The sequence below is a fragment of the Heptranchias perlo genome, chromosome 8 (genome assembly GCF_035084215.1).
Source record: "Heptranchias perlo isolate sHepPer1 chromosome 8, sHepPer1.hap1, whole genome shotgun sequence".
In the NCBI taxonomy this organism is placed as follows: domain Eukaryota; kingdom Metazoa; phylum Chordata; class Chondrichthyes; order Hexanchiformes; family Hexanchidae; genus Heptranchias; species Heptranchias perlo.
This window is the reverse complement of record NC_090332.1, coordinates 2,781,584-2,798,069: the sequence shown is the minus strand read 5'-3', so window position 1 is coordinate 2,798,069 and position 16,486 is coordinate 2,781,584. Positions and strand designations below refer to the sequence as shown.

Sequence of the window (16,486 nt, the reverse complement as noted above, 5' to 3'; positions counted from 1 at the left end):
CTCCGGGTCCACCAATGCCTCGATTTTAAAATTCTCACCCTTGTGTTGAAATCCCTCCATGGCCTCGCCCCTCCCTATCTCTGTAACCTCCTCCAGCCCCTACAACCCTCCGAGATCTCTGCGCTCCTCCAATTCTGGCCTCTTGCACATCCCCGATTTTCATCACACCACGATTGGCGGCCGTGCCTTCAGCTGGCCTGGGCCCTAAGCTCTGGAATTCCCTCCCTAAACCTCTCCGCCTCTCTCTCCTCCTTTTAAGACGCTCCTTAAAACCTACCTCTTTGACCAAGCTTTTAGTCACCTGTCCTAATGTCTCCTTATGTGGTTCAGTGTCAAATGTTGCTTGATAATCGCTCCTGTGAAACACCTTGGGATGTTTTACTATGTTAAAGGCGCTATATAAATGCAAGTTGTTGTTGTTGTAGGGTGCGAGGACTGCAACAAAAGCCTCCCTGGGGAGTGCAGGATACATGGGCCACTCATCAAGGTGAAGGACAGGGCCATTCCCAGCCGTGCCCGTCTGACCCTCCCTCATTACCTTGCCCTCCGTGTGCTGGAGATGCGTGCTGGGAACAAGCAGGGTGAGTGCCCTGTAGGCTAACTGGGCCACGCAGCCCTCGTTTCTAGCAATATCTGTTACAGGTTCAGGTGGTTGAATGGAAACCAGAGGACAGGGAAGGAGGGGAAAAGGACATAGCTGCACACAGTAAGGACACGGCAGAAAGATGTAAGAGGTTACAAAGTGGGGAACGGGGAAAGGACAGAGGGGCTACATGATGCCGAAAGGATAGAGAGAGAATACGGGGAGGCTACACTGCGGGGAAGGTGGGGAGAAGGATTTGGAGGTCGGCAGGAGAGGAAAAGGCAGATCACGACGGAGAACGTGAAGAGGGAGCGGTGGGTTGTGTGAGAATGGCCACGGAGACAGTTACGGCAGAGAATGGGCTGGGAGTGAGGGGAGGGGTTCTACTGGGGAGGGGATGGAGACTTGGTGCTAACCAATTGTCACTGACCAACGGGAGAACAGTTGGGCGATAGGTTGGGGCAGTTTTAGTACCTGTTGAAAGAGACAGCTGAAATACAATAGTGTAATTCCACGCTGCCCTTCAGTAACTGACCCCAACCCCCACCCGTCATTTGATGTCCCCTTACAGTCCTGGGAGTATTTGCCAAGAAGATCATACAGAAGAGGACCCAGTTTGGACCGTATGTGGGCCAGCTCTCAACCAGACTCACCGACTACGATGACAGCAGGCTTGTGTTACAGGTAAGGCCCGAGAAGGAGGGGCTGTTTATCAGCCCCTGTAATGAGATTGTATTAGGGACCATTTCCCGGGTAAATCCCGGGCACACCGACGGCCTCTCTCGGGCCTGTCGTATTTAGTGACGGATATCCAGGCAGTGGAGGCCAAATCCCTGGAGTCGTTTGAGAACCAGCGGGATGCTTACGGTTGCCAACCCTCCCGGACTGTCCTGGAGCCTCCAGGAATTAAAGGTTAATCTCCCAGACGCTGCTGCGAACATCCCGGGAGAAAAACACTTATTTATTAGTTGTAAAAACATTGGAGATGGGGGGCAACAAAAGGCGGTTTGATCAGGTGGGGCGGCTGGAGGCGGGAGGTCATGTGATGAAACCTCCAGGAATATGTCCAACCAGAGTTGGCAACCCTAGCGATGCTAAGTGGAAGGCTGTATGTTCTCTCTGGGTGGAACAGCTAGGGTGGGGCCGAATGGCCTTTCCCATCTGTATCCATCTTACGATTTATGAATGCATTCAAATTACAAAGCACTCTGTAAAAGAGTGTTTCCAATGGGCAAGTGACCCAAGTCTCCAGATCTGCTCGCTCTCCTCACTCTCTGTGGTGTTGAGTTTGGAGCTGGGTTCATGTTTTCTCATGGGGAGCGAATGGTTTCCAGAACCTTTAAACTTGTAATTTAAAAAAAAAGCTGTGGCGTTCCATCACCCTCAGCTTTCTCCCTCCCTCTCCTGTGCCTGTCCTTAATTCAAGGAGTCTTACAACACCAGGTCCATCACCGGCTTCTCCACATCATGTCCTTAATTCAGCAGCTACTTCTATCTTGTTGAACCCACACTCAGCAGCCTGGAGCTTACCGAGTGCACCAGAGCAGAACGTCCAGGGCTTGGCTCCCTCTACTGGACACCCATGTTTTTAAAAACATTTATTCTCGGGTTATGGACAAGGCCGGCATTTTATTGCTCATTCCTAGTTGCCCCTTGAGAAGGTGGTGGTGAGCCGCCTTCTTGAACCGCTGCAGTCCGTGTGGTGAAGGTTCTCCCACAGTGCTATTTGGGAGGGAGCTCCAGGATTTTGACCCAGCGACGATGAAGGAACGGCCGATATATGTCCAAGTCGGGATGGTGTGTGACTTGGAGGGGAACTTGATAGTGTTCCCATGCACCTACTGCCCTTGTCCTTCTCGGTGGTGGAGGTTGTGGGTTTGGGAGGTGCTGTCGAAGAAGCCTTGGCGAGATGTTGCATTGCATCCTGTGGATAGAACACACTGCAGTCAGAGTGGAGGGAATGGATGTTTAAGCTGGTGGACGGGGTCGAGGTTGTTGACTGTTGTTGCAGCTGCACCTATCACAGTCCTGACTTGCAATTGAACAATTGGGTCTTCAGGTATCCTTCAGGCAGTGCTACTGCATCAATCTTTATAGAGGAGCAGGGCGAGGGTTTACACAGGAAACCCCTCTCTGCCGTATTGATCTGAACTATTGACTATGAGGAGATGCCAAACAGTTCCTGGGTACTTCACCCACAGGGAATGAGAGAAAACCAGATAAAGAATCAAAGCTTTCACCCATATCCTGACCGCCATTTTGTTGGTCGAGGGTTTGGGAGCAGACAAGTTGGCTGCCCATTGGCTGACAGAAGCACAAATGTGTTATATCCCCAGTTTCCCCCCTTTTTTTTAAAGCCACTTCCTTGTATTGGGGACTGACTTTCAGCCCAACTAGCGGAGAAGATAATTTGAGCTCCAGAGGGCAGGTGATGTTTTTAAGCTCTCCAACAAATCAGTCAGCGTTTCTGAAGACCTCTGAATTTGATTAAAGGATTTGATAGGGTAAATAGAGAGAAACTATTTCCTGTGGTGGGGGGGAGTTCAGAACAAGGGGGCAGAACCTTAAAATTAGAGCTCGGCCGTTCAGGGGTGATGTCAGGAAGCATTTCATCACACAAAGGGGAGTGGAAATCTGGAACTCTCTCCCCCAAAAAGCTGTTGAGGCTGGGGGGTCAATTGAAAATTTAAAAACTGAGATTGATAGATTTTTGTTGGGTAAGGGTATTAGGGGTTACGGAACCAAGGCGGGTAAATGGAGTTAAGATACAGATCAACCGTGATCTGATTGAATGGGGGAACAGGTTCGGTGGGGCTGAATGGCCTCCTCCTGTTCCTGTGAAGGTCCTTTGATTATGGCACTAGAGGGAGGGCAGTGTCCTGTGTCTGCTGTACATTGTTCCATGTGCACGCTGTCTGTCTCCTCAGGTCTTAAAGGACGGGGGAAAGTATTTCCTGGACACTCCGGATGAAGAGTGCGGTAACTGGATGATGTTTGTGCGGCCTGCGAGGAACCTGGAGGAGCAGACCCTTGTGGCCTACCAGCACCGGGGAGAAGTATACTTCACAACGGTAAAGGTAGGGGCTCTACTGGGAAGGAGTCACGACCAGCAAAGCGGGGGTGGGGTGGGGGAGGGGAAACGAGTGTTTTTTCCGCCAAAGTGTAATGATCCGTCGACCGGGTTGCCTCCACGGCAACCTCGCATTTCAAAGCCATACGTTCCCTCAATTTCATTCACTGTTAATGACGCAGGAAAAAATCGGCATGCTCCAGCTTATCATTGAAACGGGAAGGTTCTTCCAAACAAGGGCAGGCTCTGATAACCGGTGCTATCAGAGCACGGCTCCAATGGAAGCCTGTGTTTTATCCTTCAACAGCCACCCTGCCATTTCCCCAAGCCTTTCAGCCTGTCAGGGCTGATGTCAGCCATGGCTCAGTGGGCAGCACTCTCACCTCTGAGTTAGAAGGTTGTGGGTTCGAGTCCCACTCCAGAGACTTGAGCACAAAATCTAAGCTGACACTCCCAGTGCCCGTACTGAGGGAGTGCTGCACTGTCTGGAGGTGCTGTCTTTCTGTCACACAGTGTTGAGGCTTCGCAGAGCAGTGAGGGGTCATGTAGTGGTGAGGAGTCACGGAGTGGTGTTATATGATGGGCAGGTGCCATAGCACGATGAGTTATCTATGTAGATGCTAATAATGGTGTCCTCTGCAGAGCATCGAGCCACACGTGGAGCTGAAAGTCTGGTACGCAGCAGATTACGCCACATTCATGGAAGCCCCTTCAGTGCTTATCAAAGAGGAGCCTGGGATCTACATGTCCCCCACTGCCACTGCAGTAAGTCTCATCCCTTGTCGCTCAGAGATGGTTCATTTGGATGAAGTCACGTTGCCTGAGGATTGAGTAAACCACTCTAACTGTCCCAATAGCTCAGAGCTAGAGACTCCATCTCAACATAGGAACAGGAGTAGACCATTCAACCCATCGAGCCTGTCCCGCTATTCAATGAGATCATGGCCGATCTGTATCCTGACCATACACGCGCCTTAGCTCCATATCCCTCAATACCCTCGGCTAGCAAAAATCTACCAATCTCAGATTTAAAATTATTGATTGAGCTAGCATCTACTGCTTTTTGTGGGAGAGAGTTCCACACTTCTACCACCCTTTGTGTGAAGAAGTGTTTCCGAACTTCTCTCCTGAATGACCTGGCTCTGATTTTAAGGTTATGTCCCCTTGTCTTAGATTCCCCCACCGGCAGAAAAAGTTTCTCTCTAACTACCCGATCAATTCCTTTCAAAACCCTAAAACCCTCAATCAACTCACCCCTCAACCTCAAGTTCAATTCTCCGTCTGTAGCAGGTCATTTGCCTGTTCTGGTGGTTGAGGTGAACAGCTAAGGTCCACCGGTAACTATTTAAAGGGTGCAGAGACCCTGAACCAACGATACTCCCTCACCCAGCACCAGCTCATTCATTGCTGTCGGTGGGACTTTGCTGTGGGCCTTGTTTATCTATATAAGAACAGTCATTGCACCTCAAAGCAAATTCATTTGATGTGAAGAGCTTGGAGACATTTCTTATGAGATGTGATAAGACACTACATAAATAGAAGCTTTTCTTTCTTTACAATTGTCCTCAGCTACTTGGGTTCGGGAAGCACAGCACGGTAAGACACAGATGTAAGAGAGGACAGCAAATAGTTTCAACAGTACCTTTTATTTGCTTCTATAACTTTTCCTCACCCTCTCCGAAAGGTTCATAGATTCATCAGGACGATATCTGGGATGGGAAACTGTTAGAGTGGATAGGGAGAAACTGTTTCCAGTGGCAGGAGGGTCGGTAACCGGAGGGCACAGATTTAAGGTAATTGGCAAAAGAACCAGGGGGAAGATGAGGAGAATATTTTTTTACGCAGTGAGTTGTTATGATCTGGAATGCACTGCCTGAAAGGGCGGTGGAAGCAGATTCAATAATAACTTTCAAAAGGGAATTGGATAAATACTTGAAGGGGAAAGCTTTGCGGGGCTATGGGGAAAAAGCAGGGGAGTGGGACTAATTGGATAGCTCTTTCAAAGAGCCAGCACAGGCACGATGGGCTGAATGGCCTCTCTCTGTGCTGTGTGATTCTCTGATTTTAAATTAAAGTGATGTTTCCTCTTTCTCTTGCAGACGGAGACTGCCGACCGCTGGAAATGCTCCAGTTGCTGTAACGTCTTCAGCACCTTCAGCTTGCTGGAGTCCCACCCGTGCGGCCACTGGGATTCGGGGCCCGTCCTGAGCATCCGAACTCCTGCCGAGGCCAAGGGGATGGGCCGGGGGAGGGTCCGCGGGCAGGGCTCCGGAACGACGGTGGCTCGGCGTACGGGGGCCCTGCGCGGCTCCGCCTGCCTGTCGCCGGACTGCTCAGGACCCGAGGGTCAGTTCGGCCGGGAGGCCAGGCCCAGGACCCCGCCACGAGGCGGCCAGGCCTTGGCCGTGAGGAGGGAGGGACGAGAGGCCGAGCCGCAGGAGATGTTCTCCTGTCCACTTTGCGGGAAGATCTTCATCAGCGTGGACAAACTGACGGCTCACTCCTACTCGCACATCGGAGAACGTCCTTATACCTGCTCACAACATGGCTGCACCAAAGCATTTATCTCCAAATATAAACTGATAAGGTAAAGATCCCATGCTCTGGAATTCCCTCCCTAAACCTCTCTGCCTCTTCATCTCCCTCTCCTCCTGTTAGATCCACCTCTTTGACCAAACTTTTGGTCTTAATGTCTCCTTCTTTGGCTCTGTGAATGGCCTTGGGGTGTTTTTGTACATTAAAGGTGCTATAAGAACATAGGGATTGCTTTACGTAAATAGAGCAAAGTCCATCTAGTTCGCCTTCTACCATCCTGATAGTCGCATTTTATAAAGATAATGGAGTTGTTGACTAATCGCAGTATTCAATCTCTATCAATGAGTCTACAACAGACCCAGACATGAGGCGAGGAAAACCCCCAGTGGTGGAGAGCTTTGGGAACCAGAGGTCCAAAGTCACCTGTTCCTCCCGAGCGTGTTACACTCACCATGTGTCATGACTCAAATTACTCGTATACTGTATCCCAAAATGTTATTTTCTGAAAAATATCAATCTAATTTGCATTTAAATGAATCAACACTATCTGTTCCCACCCTCTCCCCAGGGAGCCTGTTCCATAGATTGACCACTCACTCACCGAAATATTGTTTCCGCAAATTAGTTTTGAATTTAACCCCTTCAAACGCAGGCCGTGACCTCGGGTTCTACTGTTCTGGACACGGTGAAACAGCTGGTCAACTTATATAAATGCAAGTTGTTTGATATTTAAGATTCACTAATCACCTGGACCAATTTGCCGATTGGCTAATTCCCATTGTTTTTGTGGCAAAATAGGAGTGTGTATTTTGAAAATATTTTGTTAACCTTGTTGTCATCGAGCATCTCTGGTATGGAATGGAACCGGAAATAAGCAGCGGGTCCACCAACATCTAAAAGGGAAAGGCTATCACATCAGGTGGGGACCCTTCATTCGGAGAAGGGGTCCCAGCCAAAACCCTGGAACTTTCCAGATGCCGACTGACCTGCTGTGCAATCCCAGCATTTTCTCTCGCTTTAATGACCCTGTTCAGATTATCACTGCCCTGGGATTTGACCGTCATTCACCAGGCGAGCTGCTGCCGAAATGTCTGCTGTCGTGGTGCTGGAAAGGGTTTAATCAGGTGATTGGAGATTGAAATTAAACCAGGAATGCAGAGACTCTGACATGAAACACATTGGGGGTGATTTTAAACCCCAAGAACGGGTGGGTTCAGGGGCGGGGGGGTTGGGAGTTGAAAATAGTTTTTTTTTGGGTCGCGACCGCAAAATGTTTGGACTTTGCATTCCCAGTGGGAAGCCTGTACTTTTACACACCGACGTTAAACCTGGAATAAAGCCGGGTTGCGGTCGCGACCCAAAAAAACAACTATTTTCAACTCCCACCCGCCCCCAACCCACCCGTTCGTGGGGTTTAAAATCACCCCCATAATGTTGAAAGTACGTGGCATTTCTGATCGAGGCTTGCACCTTTATTGTGAATCTATCCTTCTCCCTTGATAGGGTGAATTGCTTTTCCTCGCTCCAAGGCGACAATTTGATAACAAGAAGGCAACTGAGACAGCAGTAAGTGTACAGATATCTCCTGGGCTAATTTAGCAGTTCCAAATTGTGGAACTCCCCCAGTCTCTTCCTACGATCTACAGGCTTTTAAGACCCATGCTGGAGTCTCCTCATCACTCGTTCTTGATTAGCCTTGTCTTTTGTCCTATTCTTTTCTATCTTGATCGTATCACAAGACAGATGGGTACTAATGAGGAAGGCCATTTGGCTCATTTTAGCGTACATAGTATCGTAGTATGTCACAGCACAGAAGCAGTACATTTGGCTCACCGCAGCCGACAGCTCCCCCATCACAGCACCAAACTATCTATTAAACGATTCCAGGGTTTTTGCCTCCACTACTGTACTTGGAAGTCCATCCCATGTGTTGATCAGTCTTATACTAAGGAGAACTTCCTGATATCAGTCCTAAATGTGCCTTTTACTAGTTTGAACCCGTGTTCCCTTGTCCCATTGTCACCATCGCAAGGGCACATTCCCAGATTGCAGCCGGCAGCCAAGCCGGAGGGGAGTAGACCATAAGACCATGAGAGATAGGAGCAGGAGTAGGCCATTCGGCCCCTCGAACCTGCTCCGCCATTCAATGGCTGATCTGATTTTTACCTCAACTCCACTTTCCCGCCCTTTCCCCATATCCTTTGACTCCCTTGCTGATCAAAAATTTGTCTAACTCAGCCTTGAATGTATTCAATGACTCAGCCTCCACAGCTTTTTGGGGTAAAGAATTCCAAAGATTCACGACCCTCTGGGAGAAGAAATTCCTCCTCATTTCCGTCTTAAACGGGCGACCCCTTATTCTGAGACTGTGCCCCCTAGTTTTAGATTCCCCCATGAGGGGTAACATCCTCTCAGCATCTACCCTATCGAGTCCCCTCAGAATCTTATATGTTTCAATAAGATCAGATTACAACGTGGTGTAGATAATCAGGGCTGTAGTGTTGTACCTAATCTGCAACAAGCATGGCTCCCCACTGGAAGCATGGGATCAGGGAATTTCCCCAACGGTCTTCTTCATTACGGGCCTTGGTCCTTCACAGTAGGTTTGTCAAACGTTCGTTAACTGGGGGTTTGCGAGCTCGTGGTCCCTGCTAATCTTCTCGGTGTTCTTGCTCCTCCAGGCACATGGCCACTCACTGTCCCCAGAAGTCGCACAGGTGCTCGTTCTGCGAGAAAATGTTCCACAGGAAGGACCACCTGAAGAACCACCTCCAGACCCACGACCCCAACAAGGTCCTGCTCAGGTGCGAGGAGTGCGGCAAGAGATACAACACCAAGCTGGGCTACAGGCGGCACCGGGCGCTCCACGCGGCCACCAGCGGCGACCTGACCTGCGGAGTGTGTGGCCGCGAGTTCAGCCGGACGGAGCAGCTGCTGGAGCACCTGAAGGGCCACGCGGGGAGGCCCGCCAGCGGCTCCAGGGAGAAGAGGCACGGCTGCGATCGCTGTGAGCGGCGCTTCTACACCCGCAAGGACGTCAGGCGGCACACGGTCGTCCACACCGGGCGCAAGGACTTCCTCTGCCAATTTTGCGCCCAGCGGTTCGGCCGGAAGGATCACCTGACGCGGCACACCAAAAAGAGCCACGCCCAGGAGCCGCTGAGAGGGAGGCTGGAGGCTCGCCAGCTAGCAGGGTCTTTGACCGCTGGCTCCCCCATCTCTCTGAAGGAGGAGCTTGGCGCCGTTTGGCCTGTTCCTCTGGGTGAGCCGGAGCAGAAGGACTACGTCAACATGAGCACTGGACCCTACAGCCATCCATTGCAGTCTGGCCAGCCTCCAGGAAGCCCTCACCACGTGGTGCCCAGCCCGCAGAGGATGGGCTCGATGGAGGCAACATCCCCAATTCTTTCTTCTCGCCCGCACCCCCCTACAAGGCACTGTATCCAACATCACCAATACCAACTCAACACTACCTCATATACCCCGCTGCCCACCAAGGGCCTACCAATGAAGGTCGGTACGAGGGGCTACAACCTGGACCCGCCAGGAGATGTACCCTTGCACCAATCCCAATCGGCAGCTCGTAAAGGCAGCCTAGATGTTGATTTGGAAGCTTCGAGGAGTTCCTTGGACAACACTGACAGTCCCGTCATCCACAAAGAGGCCACCGCCGTGGCCAAGCCCATGAACGTGAGCCCCATGGACATCTCCCATTTGCTCGGATTCTTGCCCAGGCCTCCTGGCGAAGGCCAGCCTCCCAACGGGGACATGGGGCTGGCGTATGGTCAAGGGGAGACTCGGCACAGACTGGCTTCTCCCCACCTCGGGCGGCAGCAGCAGCAACAGGACGGGCGACCTTCGGTGGTCAGTTTGAGCTTGACCCAACTTCATCAGGTCTCGCCGCCTTTCCCCTCCACCCTCGCTCCCACTCCACTGCCCCGCTTTCACCAGGTATTTCAGTAGCCAAGGGTGAGCAGCTGCTTCCACTCCATCAGCAAGCTCCAGACAATGGCCGGAAAGGGTAGAGAACGTGGAGAATCAAATTCGAAAGACTCAGAGTTGTATACATTTCATTTTTACTTTTTTATATACATATATATCTCTTTGTTTTCTACTACCATCAGATATTAAGTCTCCACAACCAGTGGGAGAAAGCACTTTGTACATAACTGTTTCTCAGTATATGCTAATCCTTATTTTTGAAGGCCTACTTGTTTGTAATGTTCTAATCTGATGGTTTTCAAACTTTGGGGGAATCCAAAACAAGGGGACCACAATCTTAAAATTAGAGCTAGGCCGTTCAGGGGTGATGTCAGGAAGCACTTCTTCACACAAAGGGGAGTGGAAATCTGAAACTCTCTCCCCCAAAAAGCTGTGGAAGCTGGAGGCCAATTGGAGCTTTCAGGACTGAGATTGGTAGATTTTTTGTTGGGTGAGGGTATCAAGGGATATGGGTCAAAGGCGGGTAAATGGAGTTGAGGTACAGATCAGCCATGATCTAATTGAATGGTGGAACAGGCTCGAAAGGCTGAATGGCCTCCTCCTGTTCCTATGTAACTTTGCTATGTAGCAAATCCCCTGCAAACACTGACGTAATCTCTGGTACTATTAACGCCCATCTAGGGACCTTCTGCAAATATTGACACACTCCCAGGGGGCTCCCTACAAATATTAACACGCTCCCGAGTGACTTTACAAATAATGACATATTCCTGGGGACTCCCGTACAAATATTGACACATTCCCGGGGACCCCCTTGCAATAAATATTGACACATTCCTGGGGACCCCCTTGCAATAAATATTGACACATTCCTGGGGACCCCCTTGCAATAAATATTGACACATTCCTGGGGACCCCCTTGCAAATACTGACACATTCCTGGGGACCCCCTTGCAAATACTGACATACTACAAGGGGACCCCACTGCCCCCCCCCGCCCCCCCCGGCCAAGAGACCTCTACTCTTACTTCTGAAAGGGAAGCGGTGGTTACACTGTAGAAAAAAGTTTTTGTTAAGATACAGCAAGAAAAAAGTGCTAGTGAGTCAACAAATTCAGAAAAGATAGAGAGTGCAGAATTATGGAGATATTGCTCATGGACCTACGCCAGAGAGTCAGAAATCTGATGATCTTGAGGACTAGTTGGGACCCCTTTGGAGAGACCCCTCGGATCTGTGGACCGTGGTTTCAAAACCTCTGGCTTAATTTGCAATTGAAGTCAGAGATTAGTAACAATTGCTGTTTGTTACTGGAGTCCTACCTTAGAGGGTGTTACAAAGCTTCACATTGAATCCATTGAGATGATGCTCTGTTGGGGTGTACGCCTGGAGACTTGGTGGGTATGATAGCATAGTGGTTATGTTACTGGAGTAATAATCCAGACAGCATGACAGTTTGAGAATTTGAATTTGGTTCTGTGTGTAATCTCATCAAATGGTTTCTGAAAGTCCATATAGACAACCTCCATAGACATTCTCTTATCTGCCATGATCTCCTCAAAATATTTAACTTGATTCTCATCCTTGTTTTCAAATCCCTTCATGGCCTCGCCCTTCCCTATCTCTGTAACCTCCTCCAGCCCTACATCCCACTGAGATCTCTGCGCTCCTCCATTTCTGGCTTCTTGCGCATTCCTAATTTTCATCACTCCGCCATTGGTGGCTATGCTTTCAGCTGCCTGGGCCCTAAGCTCTGGAATTCCCTCTCTAAACCTCTCTCTTCTTGAAGTCACTCTTTAAAACCTGCCTCTTTGACCAAGCTTTTGGTCACCTGTTCTAATATCTCCTTATGTGGCTCGGTGTCAAATTTTGTCTGATAACGTTCCTGTGAAGCGCCTTGGGACGTTTTACTACGTTAAAGGCACTATATGAATGCAAGTTGTCGTTATTGTTGATTAGTCAGACATGACTTACCCTTCACAAATCCACGCTGACTCTCTTTAATCAGCTGATATTTGTCCAAGTGCTCAGTCACTCTGTCCCTGATGATAGATTCCAGTAACTTCCCCACAACTGATGTTAAACTGACAGGTCTGGTTTCTGCCTCCCTCCCTTCTTAATAATGGAGTGACATTTGCTAATTACAAAGAGAGCTTTGGAAAATTACGACTAATGTTCCGTTTAATAGCCTGGGGTGGAAACCACCATGTTCTGGAGATCTTAAGTCCCATTATTTTCTCCATTGCCATTTTTAAATTTATATTAAATCCAATAAGTTCCTCCCTTGACTTATTTTTAGGTTCCCTTGTACTTTTTTTTCATCTTCCTCTACAGTGAAAACAGATGCAAAGTATTCATTTAACAATCTCATTTCCTTATTGTCCATTATAGTCTCACCTGCATCTGTCTTTAATGGGTCCACATCCCCCCTCATCACCCTCTTTCTCTTAATATATTTATAAAAACTTTTACTGTTAACTTTGATATTTCATATTCCCATTTTCCACATCTTATTATTTTCTTTTGATTCCTTTTTGTTGTTTTTATAGCTCATTTCCAATTTTCTTTTAGCGTGATGCTGACTCTTACCTCATTTTGTTGACCAAGGTTGGTTAAATGCACAAGTGGAGCTTTTGCCTTTAGGGGCATGTGCTGGTTTTGTACTGGACCGAATACTCCCACTGTTTGTCTGTAGGTTTACCTATTAATCGCTCAGCCCAGTTTCTCTTACTTAAATTTAAAACCTTGGTTTGTGACTCTCCATTCTCACTTCCAAACCTAAAATCAAATTCAATCATATTATTGTCACTATTCGCAAGATGTTCCCTTACTGTCAGATTTTTAACTAATTTTGGTTTGTGGCTCATCACTAAATGAACAATGTAACTCACTCCCGGGTATCCATTATTCTATATATAAACCATCTGAACCCCTCAATTAGATTCCAGCCTGTAACTCACTCCCGGGTATCCATTATTCTATATAGAAACCCCCTGAACCCCTCGATTAGATTCCAGCCTGTAACTCACTCCCAGATATCCATTATTCTATATATAAACCACCTGAACCCCTCGATTAGATTCCAGCCTGTAACTCACTCCCAGATATCCATTATTCTATATATAAACCACCTGAACCCCTCGATTAGATTCCAGCCTGTAACTCACTCCCAGATATCCATTATTCTATATATAAACCACCTGAACCCCTCGATTAGATTCCAGCCTGTAACTCACTCCCGGGTATCCATTATTCTATATATAAACCACCTGAACCCCTCGATTAGATTCCAGCCAGTAACTCACTCCCGGGTATCCATTATTCTATATATAAACCACCTGAACCCCTCGATTAGATTCCAGCCTGTAACTCACTCCCAGGTATCTGTTATTCTATAGATAGACTGATTATTGATCACTCCTCCCAAATAGCTGTTATTCTCAGTGCTGTTCCTCTGATTGACCAGTACAGATCCCCAAATTATCTGTTTCTGCCCGAAACTACCTTAGAGAGGTGACCTTTAAGAACTGAGGTTAACACAAATCAGCAGTAAGGTTTGATCTTTCAAAATACATGTATATATTTTTGATAGAATTGACCCCAAACATTTTATATTAAGTTTGGTCACAATATAATTATTGTTAGACCGTGGAGGTGATAACGATTATTTTTTACGCTGTTGAATGAAAATATATATTTTTGGAAATGATAAACTTTTTTTTACACAGTGCATTAAATTTCATGTGTGATTTTTAACTGAGAGGTGATACTGTTGTCTCTGTGCATAGATTTCAGCTCATTATTTTGTTCCATCCCTATCTATCCAGTCGTAGCCAGAGAATCACCTGCAATGGCTTCTCTTCCCACTCCTGCACCGTTACCTATCCTTGGCCCCCCTCCTATTTCTCATCTACATGCTGCCCCTCGGCAACATCATCCGAAAACACAATGTCAGGTTCCACATTTACGCTGACGACACCCATCTCTACCTCACCACCACCTCCCTCGACCCTTCCACTGCCTCTGCTTTGTCATGCTGCTTGTCCGACATCCAGTACTGGATGAGCAGAAATGATCTCCAATTAAATATTGGGAAGACCGAAGCCATTGTCTTTGGTCCCCGCCACAAACTCCGTTCCCTCGCCACCGACTCCATCCCTCTCCCTGGTCACTGTCTGAACCAGACCGTTCCCAACCGCGGCGTCCTATTTGATGTCGAGCTGAGCTGCCGATCCCATATCCTCTCCATCACCAAGACCGCCTTCTTCCACCTCCGTAACAATGCTAGTCTCCGCCCTGCCTCAGCTCATCTGCTGCTGAAACCCTCATCCATGCCTTTGTTACCTCTAGACTCAACTATTCCGATGCTCTCCAGGCTGGCCTCCCATCTTCCACCCTCCATAAACTTGAGCTCATCCAAAACTCTGCTGCCCCGTATCCTAACTCGCACCAAGTCCCACTCACCCATCACCCCTGTGCTCACTGACCTACATCGGCTCCCAGTCCGTCAACCCCTCAAATTTAAAATTCTCATCCTTGTTTTCAAATCCCTCCATGGCCTCGCCCCTCCCTATCTCTGTAACCTCCTCCAGACCTACAACCCTCCGAGATCTTTGTGCTCCTCCAATTCTGACCTCTTGCGTGTCCCCAATTTTAATCAGTCCACCACCACTGGCGGCCGTGCCTTCAGCAGCCTAGGCCCTAAGCACAAATACAGGCACATGCCCTCACGTGCACAAATACACGCACATGTACGCACGCACACTTAAACAGGCACGCACACAGACACAGACATGCATGCAAACACACACGTGCTTGTTTAAAGCTCATTCTGGTTCTTGCTGGGGGAAGCAATATAACCTTGAATTTTAAAATAAATGTTGCAAATATCTAACTTCCCCCACCCCCTTCCCCATTGCACCAAATAAAATGCATGGAATTGAACTGAATTTTACTGATATTTGGAGGTGGGGAGGAGAGAGCCCGGTGAGGTGAGGGGACCAACAAGGTGCAGCTCAAGGACTCTGGGACTTGCAATACCGCTCCAGGGTTCTGACCCGCTGCAGATCACAGAGGCAGTAACGGCCGTGTCCTGGGTCATCGCGCTTTTCATACGCTGCTGTTACATGTATCGAGACCTGGAAAAGAACAGATGGAGAAAGAGAGATGGCCGATTGTAGTCAGTGTCCCAATACACCAATGCAACTTGTTCACTGTATCCTCCGACCACGGGCTTAGCTCTCCTCTCACTGATGGTGTTACCATCTGGTTTTCCAAAATCGACAACAGCTACTTGGCGAGCCCAAATTCCAAGTTGGTCCCTCAGAAGTTTACAGCACATTCAACAAAATTCTATTGGCCTTTCTTGTGACTTTATCTACCTGCACTTGCACTTTCAGGGTCTTGCGTATTTATTGCGGGATCTTTTACACGCTCCTCAACAGATAGACTGAACCTTGGTTTTCTCATCCGAAAGACAGCACCTCTGGCAATGTAGCACTGCCTCAGTAACGCACTGAAGCGTTAGCCCTGGTTACATGCTCACTCCCCTGAAGTGGGGCTCGAATCCACAACCTTCAGGCTCAGAGGCGAGAGAGCTAAAATTGAGCTATGCTGGCATGTGAAAGGCTAGGAGAAATTTCTTTGCACACAGAGCACGGAATGCTTTGCCACACGGAGAAGTTGAGGCAGAGACCACTGAGTCTTTTAAAGGGAAACAATAGGATAAACATTTGCAGCAATGGAAGATATAGGTCAGTGGGGAAGGAGTGGGGCAGTGGGCATTAGTTTTGAATTGGCCCTGCAAAGAGCTGGCCTAGTTATGATGGGCCGAATGGCCTCTTTATATACTGTACAGTACAGTGGGTTTATCTACCCGACGTTTTGTGTTAGATTCATACAGTGTGTTATCATGGACCAAGGGTACCAGCCGTGGGTCAGTGGGTAGCACTCTCGTCTCTGAGTCAGAAGGTTGTGGGTTCAAGTCCCACTCCAGGGATATGAGCACGTAAACCAGGGTGACACTCCCAATGCAGTACTGAGGGAGTGCTGCACTGTCAGAGGTGCCGTCTTTCAGATGAGACGTGAAGCCAAGGCCCCGTCTGTCCTCTCAGGTGGATGTAAAAGATCCCACAGCACTGTTTTGAAGAAGAGCAGGGATGTCCTGGCCAATATCCTACATCCAACATCATTAAAATGGATTATCTGGTTATTATCACATTGTTGTTTGTGGGATCTTGCTGTGTGCAAACTGGCTGCCACGTTTCCTACATTACAACAGTGACTACACTTCAAAAGTTATTCACTGGCTGTCGTGAAAGGCACTATATTAATGCGTGGCTTTCTTTCTTTATTGATCC

General features: G+C 48.5%; 2 protein-coding genes across 2 annotated transcripts in view; one reads left to right on the top strand and one right to left on the bottom strand.

Annotated features, from left to right (window-relative positions):
- Window positions 1–436: 436 nt before the first annotated feature.
- LOC137324346 (zinc finger protein PLAG1-like) lies at window positions 437–13,870 on the top strand. The gene is made up of 6 exons (XM_067988537.1): window positions 437–581; window positions 1,155–1,267; window positions 3,511–3,660; window positions 4,296–4,418; window positions 5,753–6,240; window positions 8,870–13,870. Exons 1-6 carry the CDS (start codon window positions 560–562, stop codon window positions 10,149–10,151), a joined length of 2,178 nt encoding a protein of 725 aa, XP_067844638.1. The 5' UTR covers window positions 437–559; the 3' UTR covers window positions 10,152–13,870.
- The window catches only part of LOC137324290 (zinc finger C2HC domain-containing protein 1B-like), a 19,841-nt gene continuing 17,037 nt past the window's right edge, over window positions 13,683–16,486 (bottom strand). The window contains exon 8 of the mRNA XM_067988431.1: window positions 13,683–15,265. Within this exon, the coding sequence (XP_067844532.1) occupies window positions 15,250–15,265 (16 nt within the window). The 3' untranslated portion in view covers window positions 13,683–15,249. The remainder of the gene's footprint in view (window positions 15,266–16,486) is intronic.

Excerpts from the sequence above, each read along its gene's own strand:
- LOC137324346 (XM_067988537.1), top strand. The coding sequence starts at position 560 with ATGCGTGCTGGGAACAAGCAGG. Across the intron at positions 3,661-4,295 it reads TATACTTCACAACGGTAAAG|AGCATCGAGCCACACGTGGA; the intron begins GTAGGGGCTCTA and ends TGTCCTCTGCAG. Across the intron at positions 4,419-5,752 it reads TGTCCCCCACTGCCACTGCA|ACGGAGACTGCCGACCGCTG; the intron begins GTAAGTCTCATC and ends TTTCTCTTGCAG.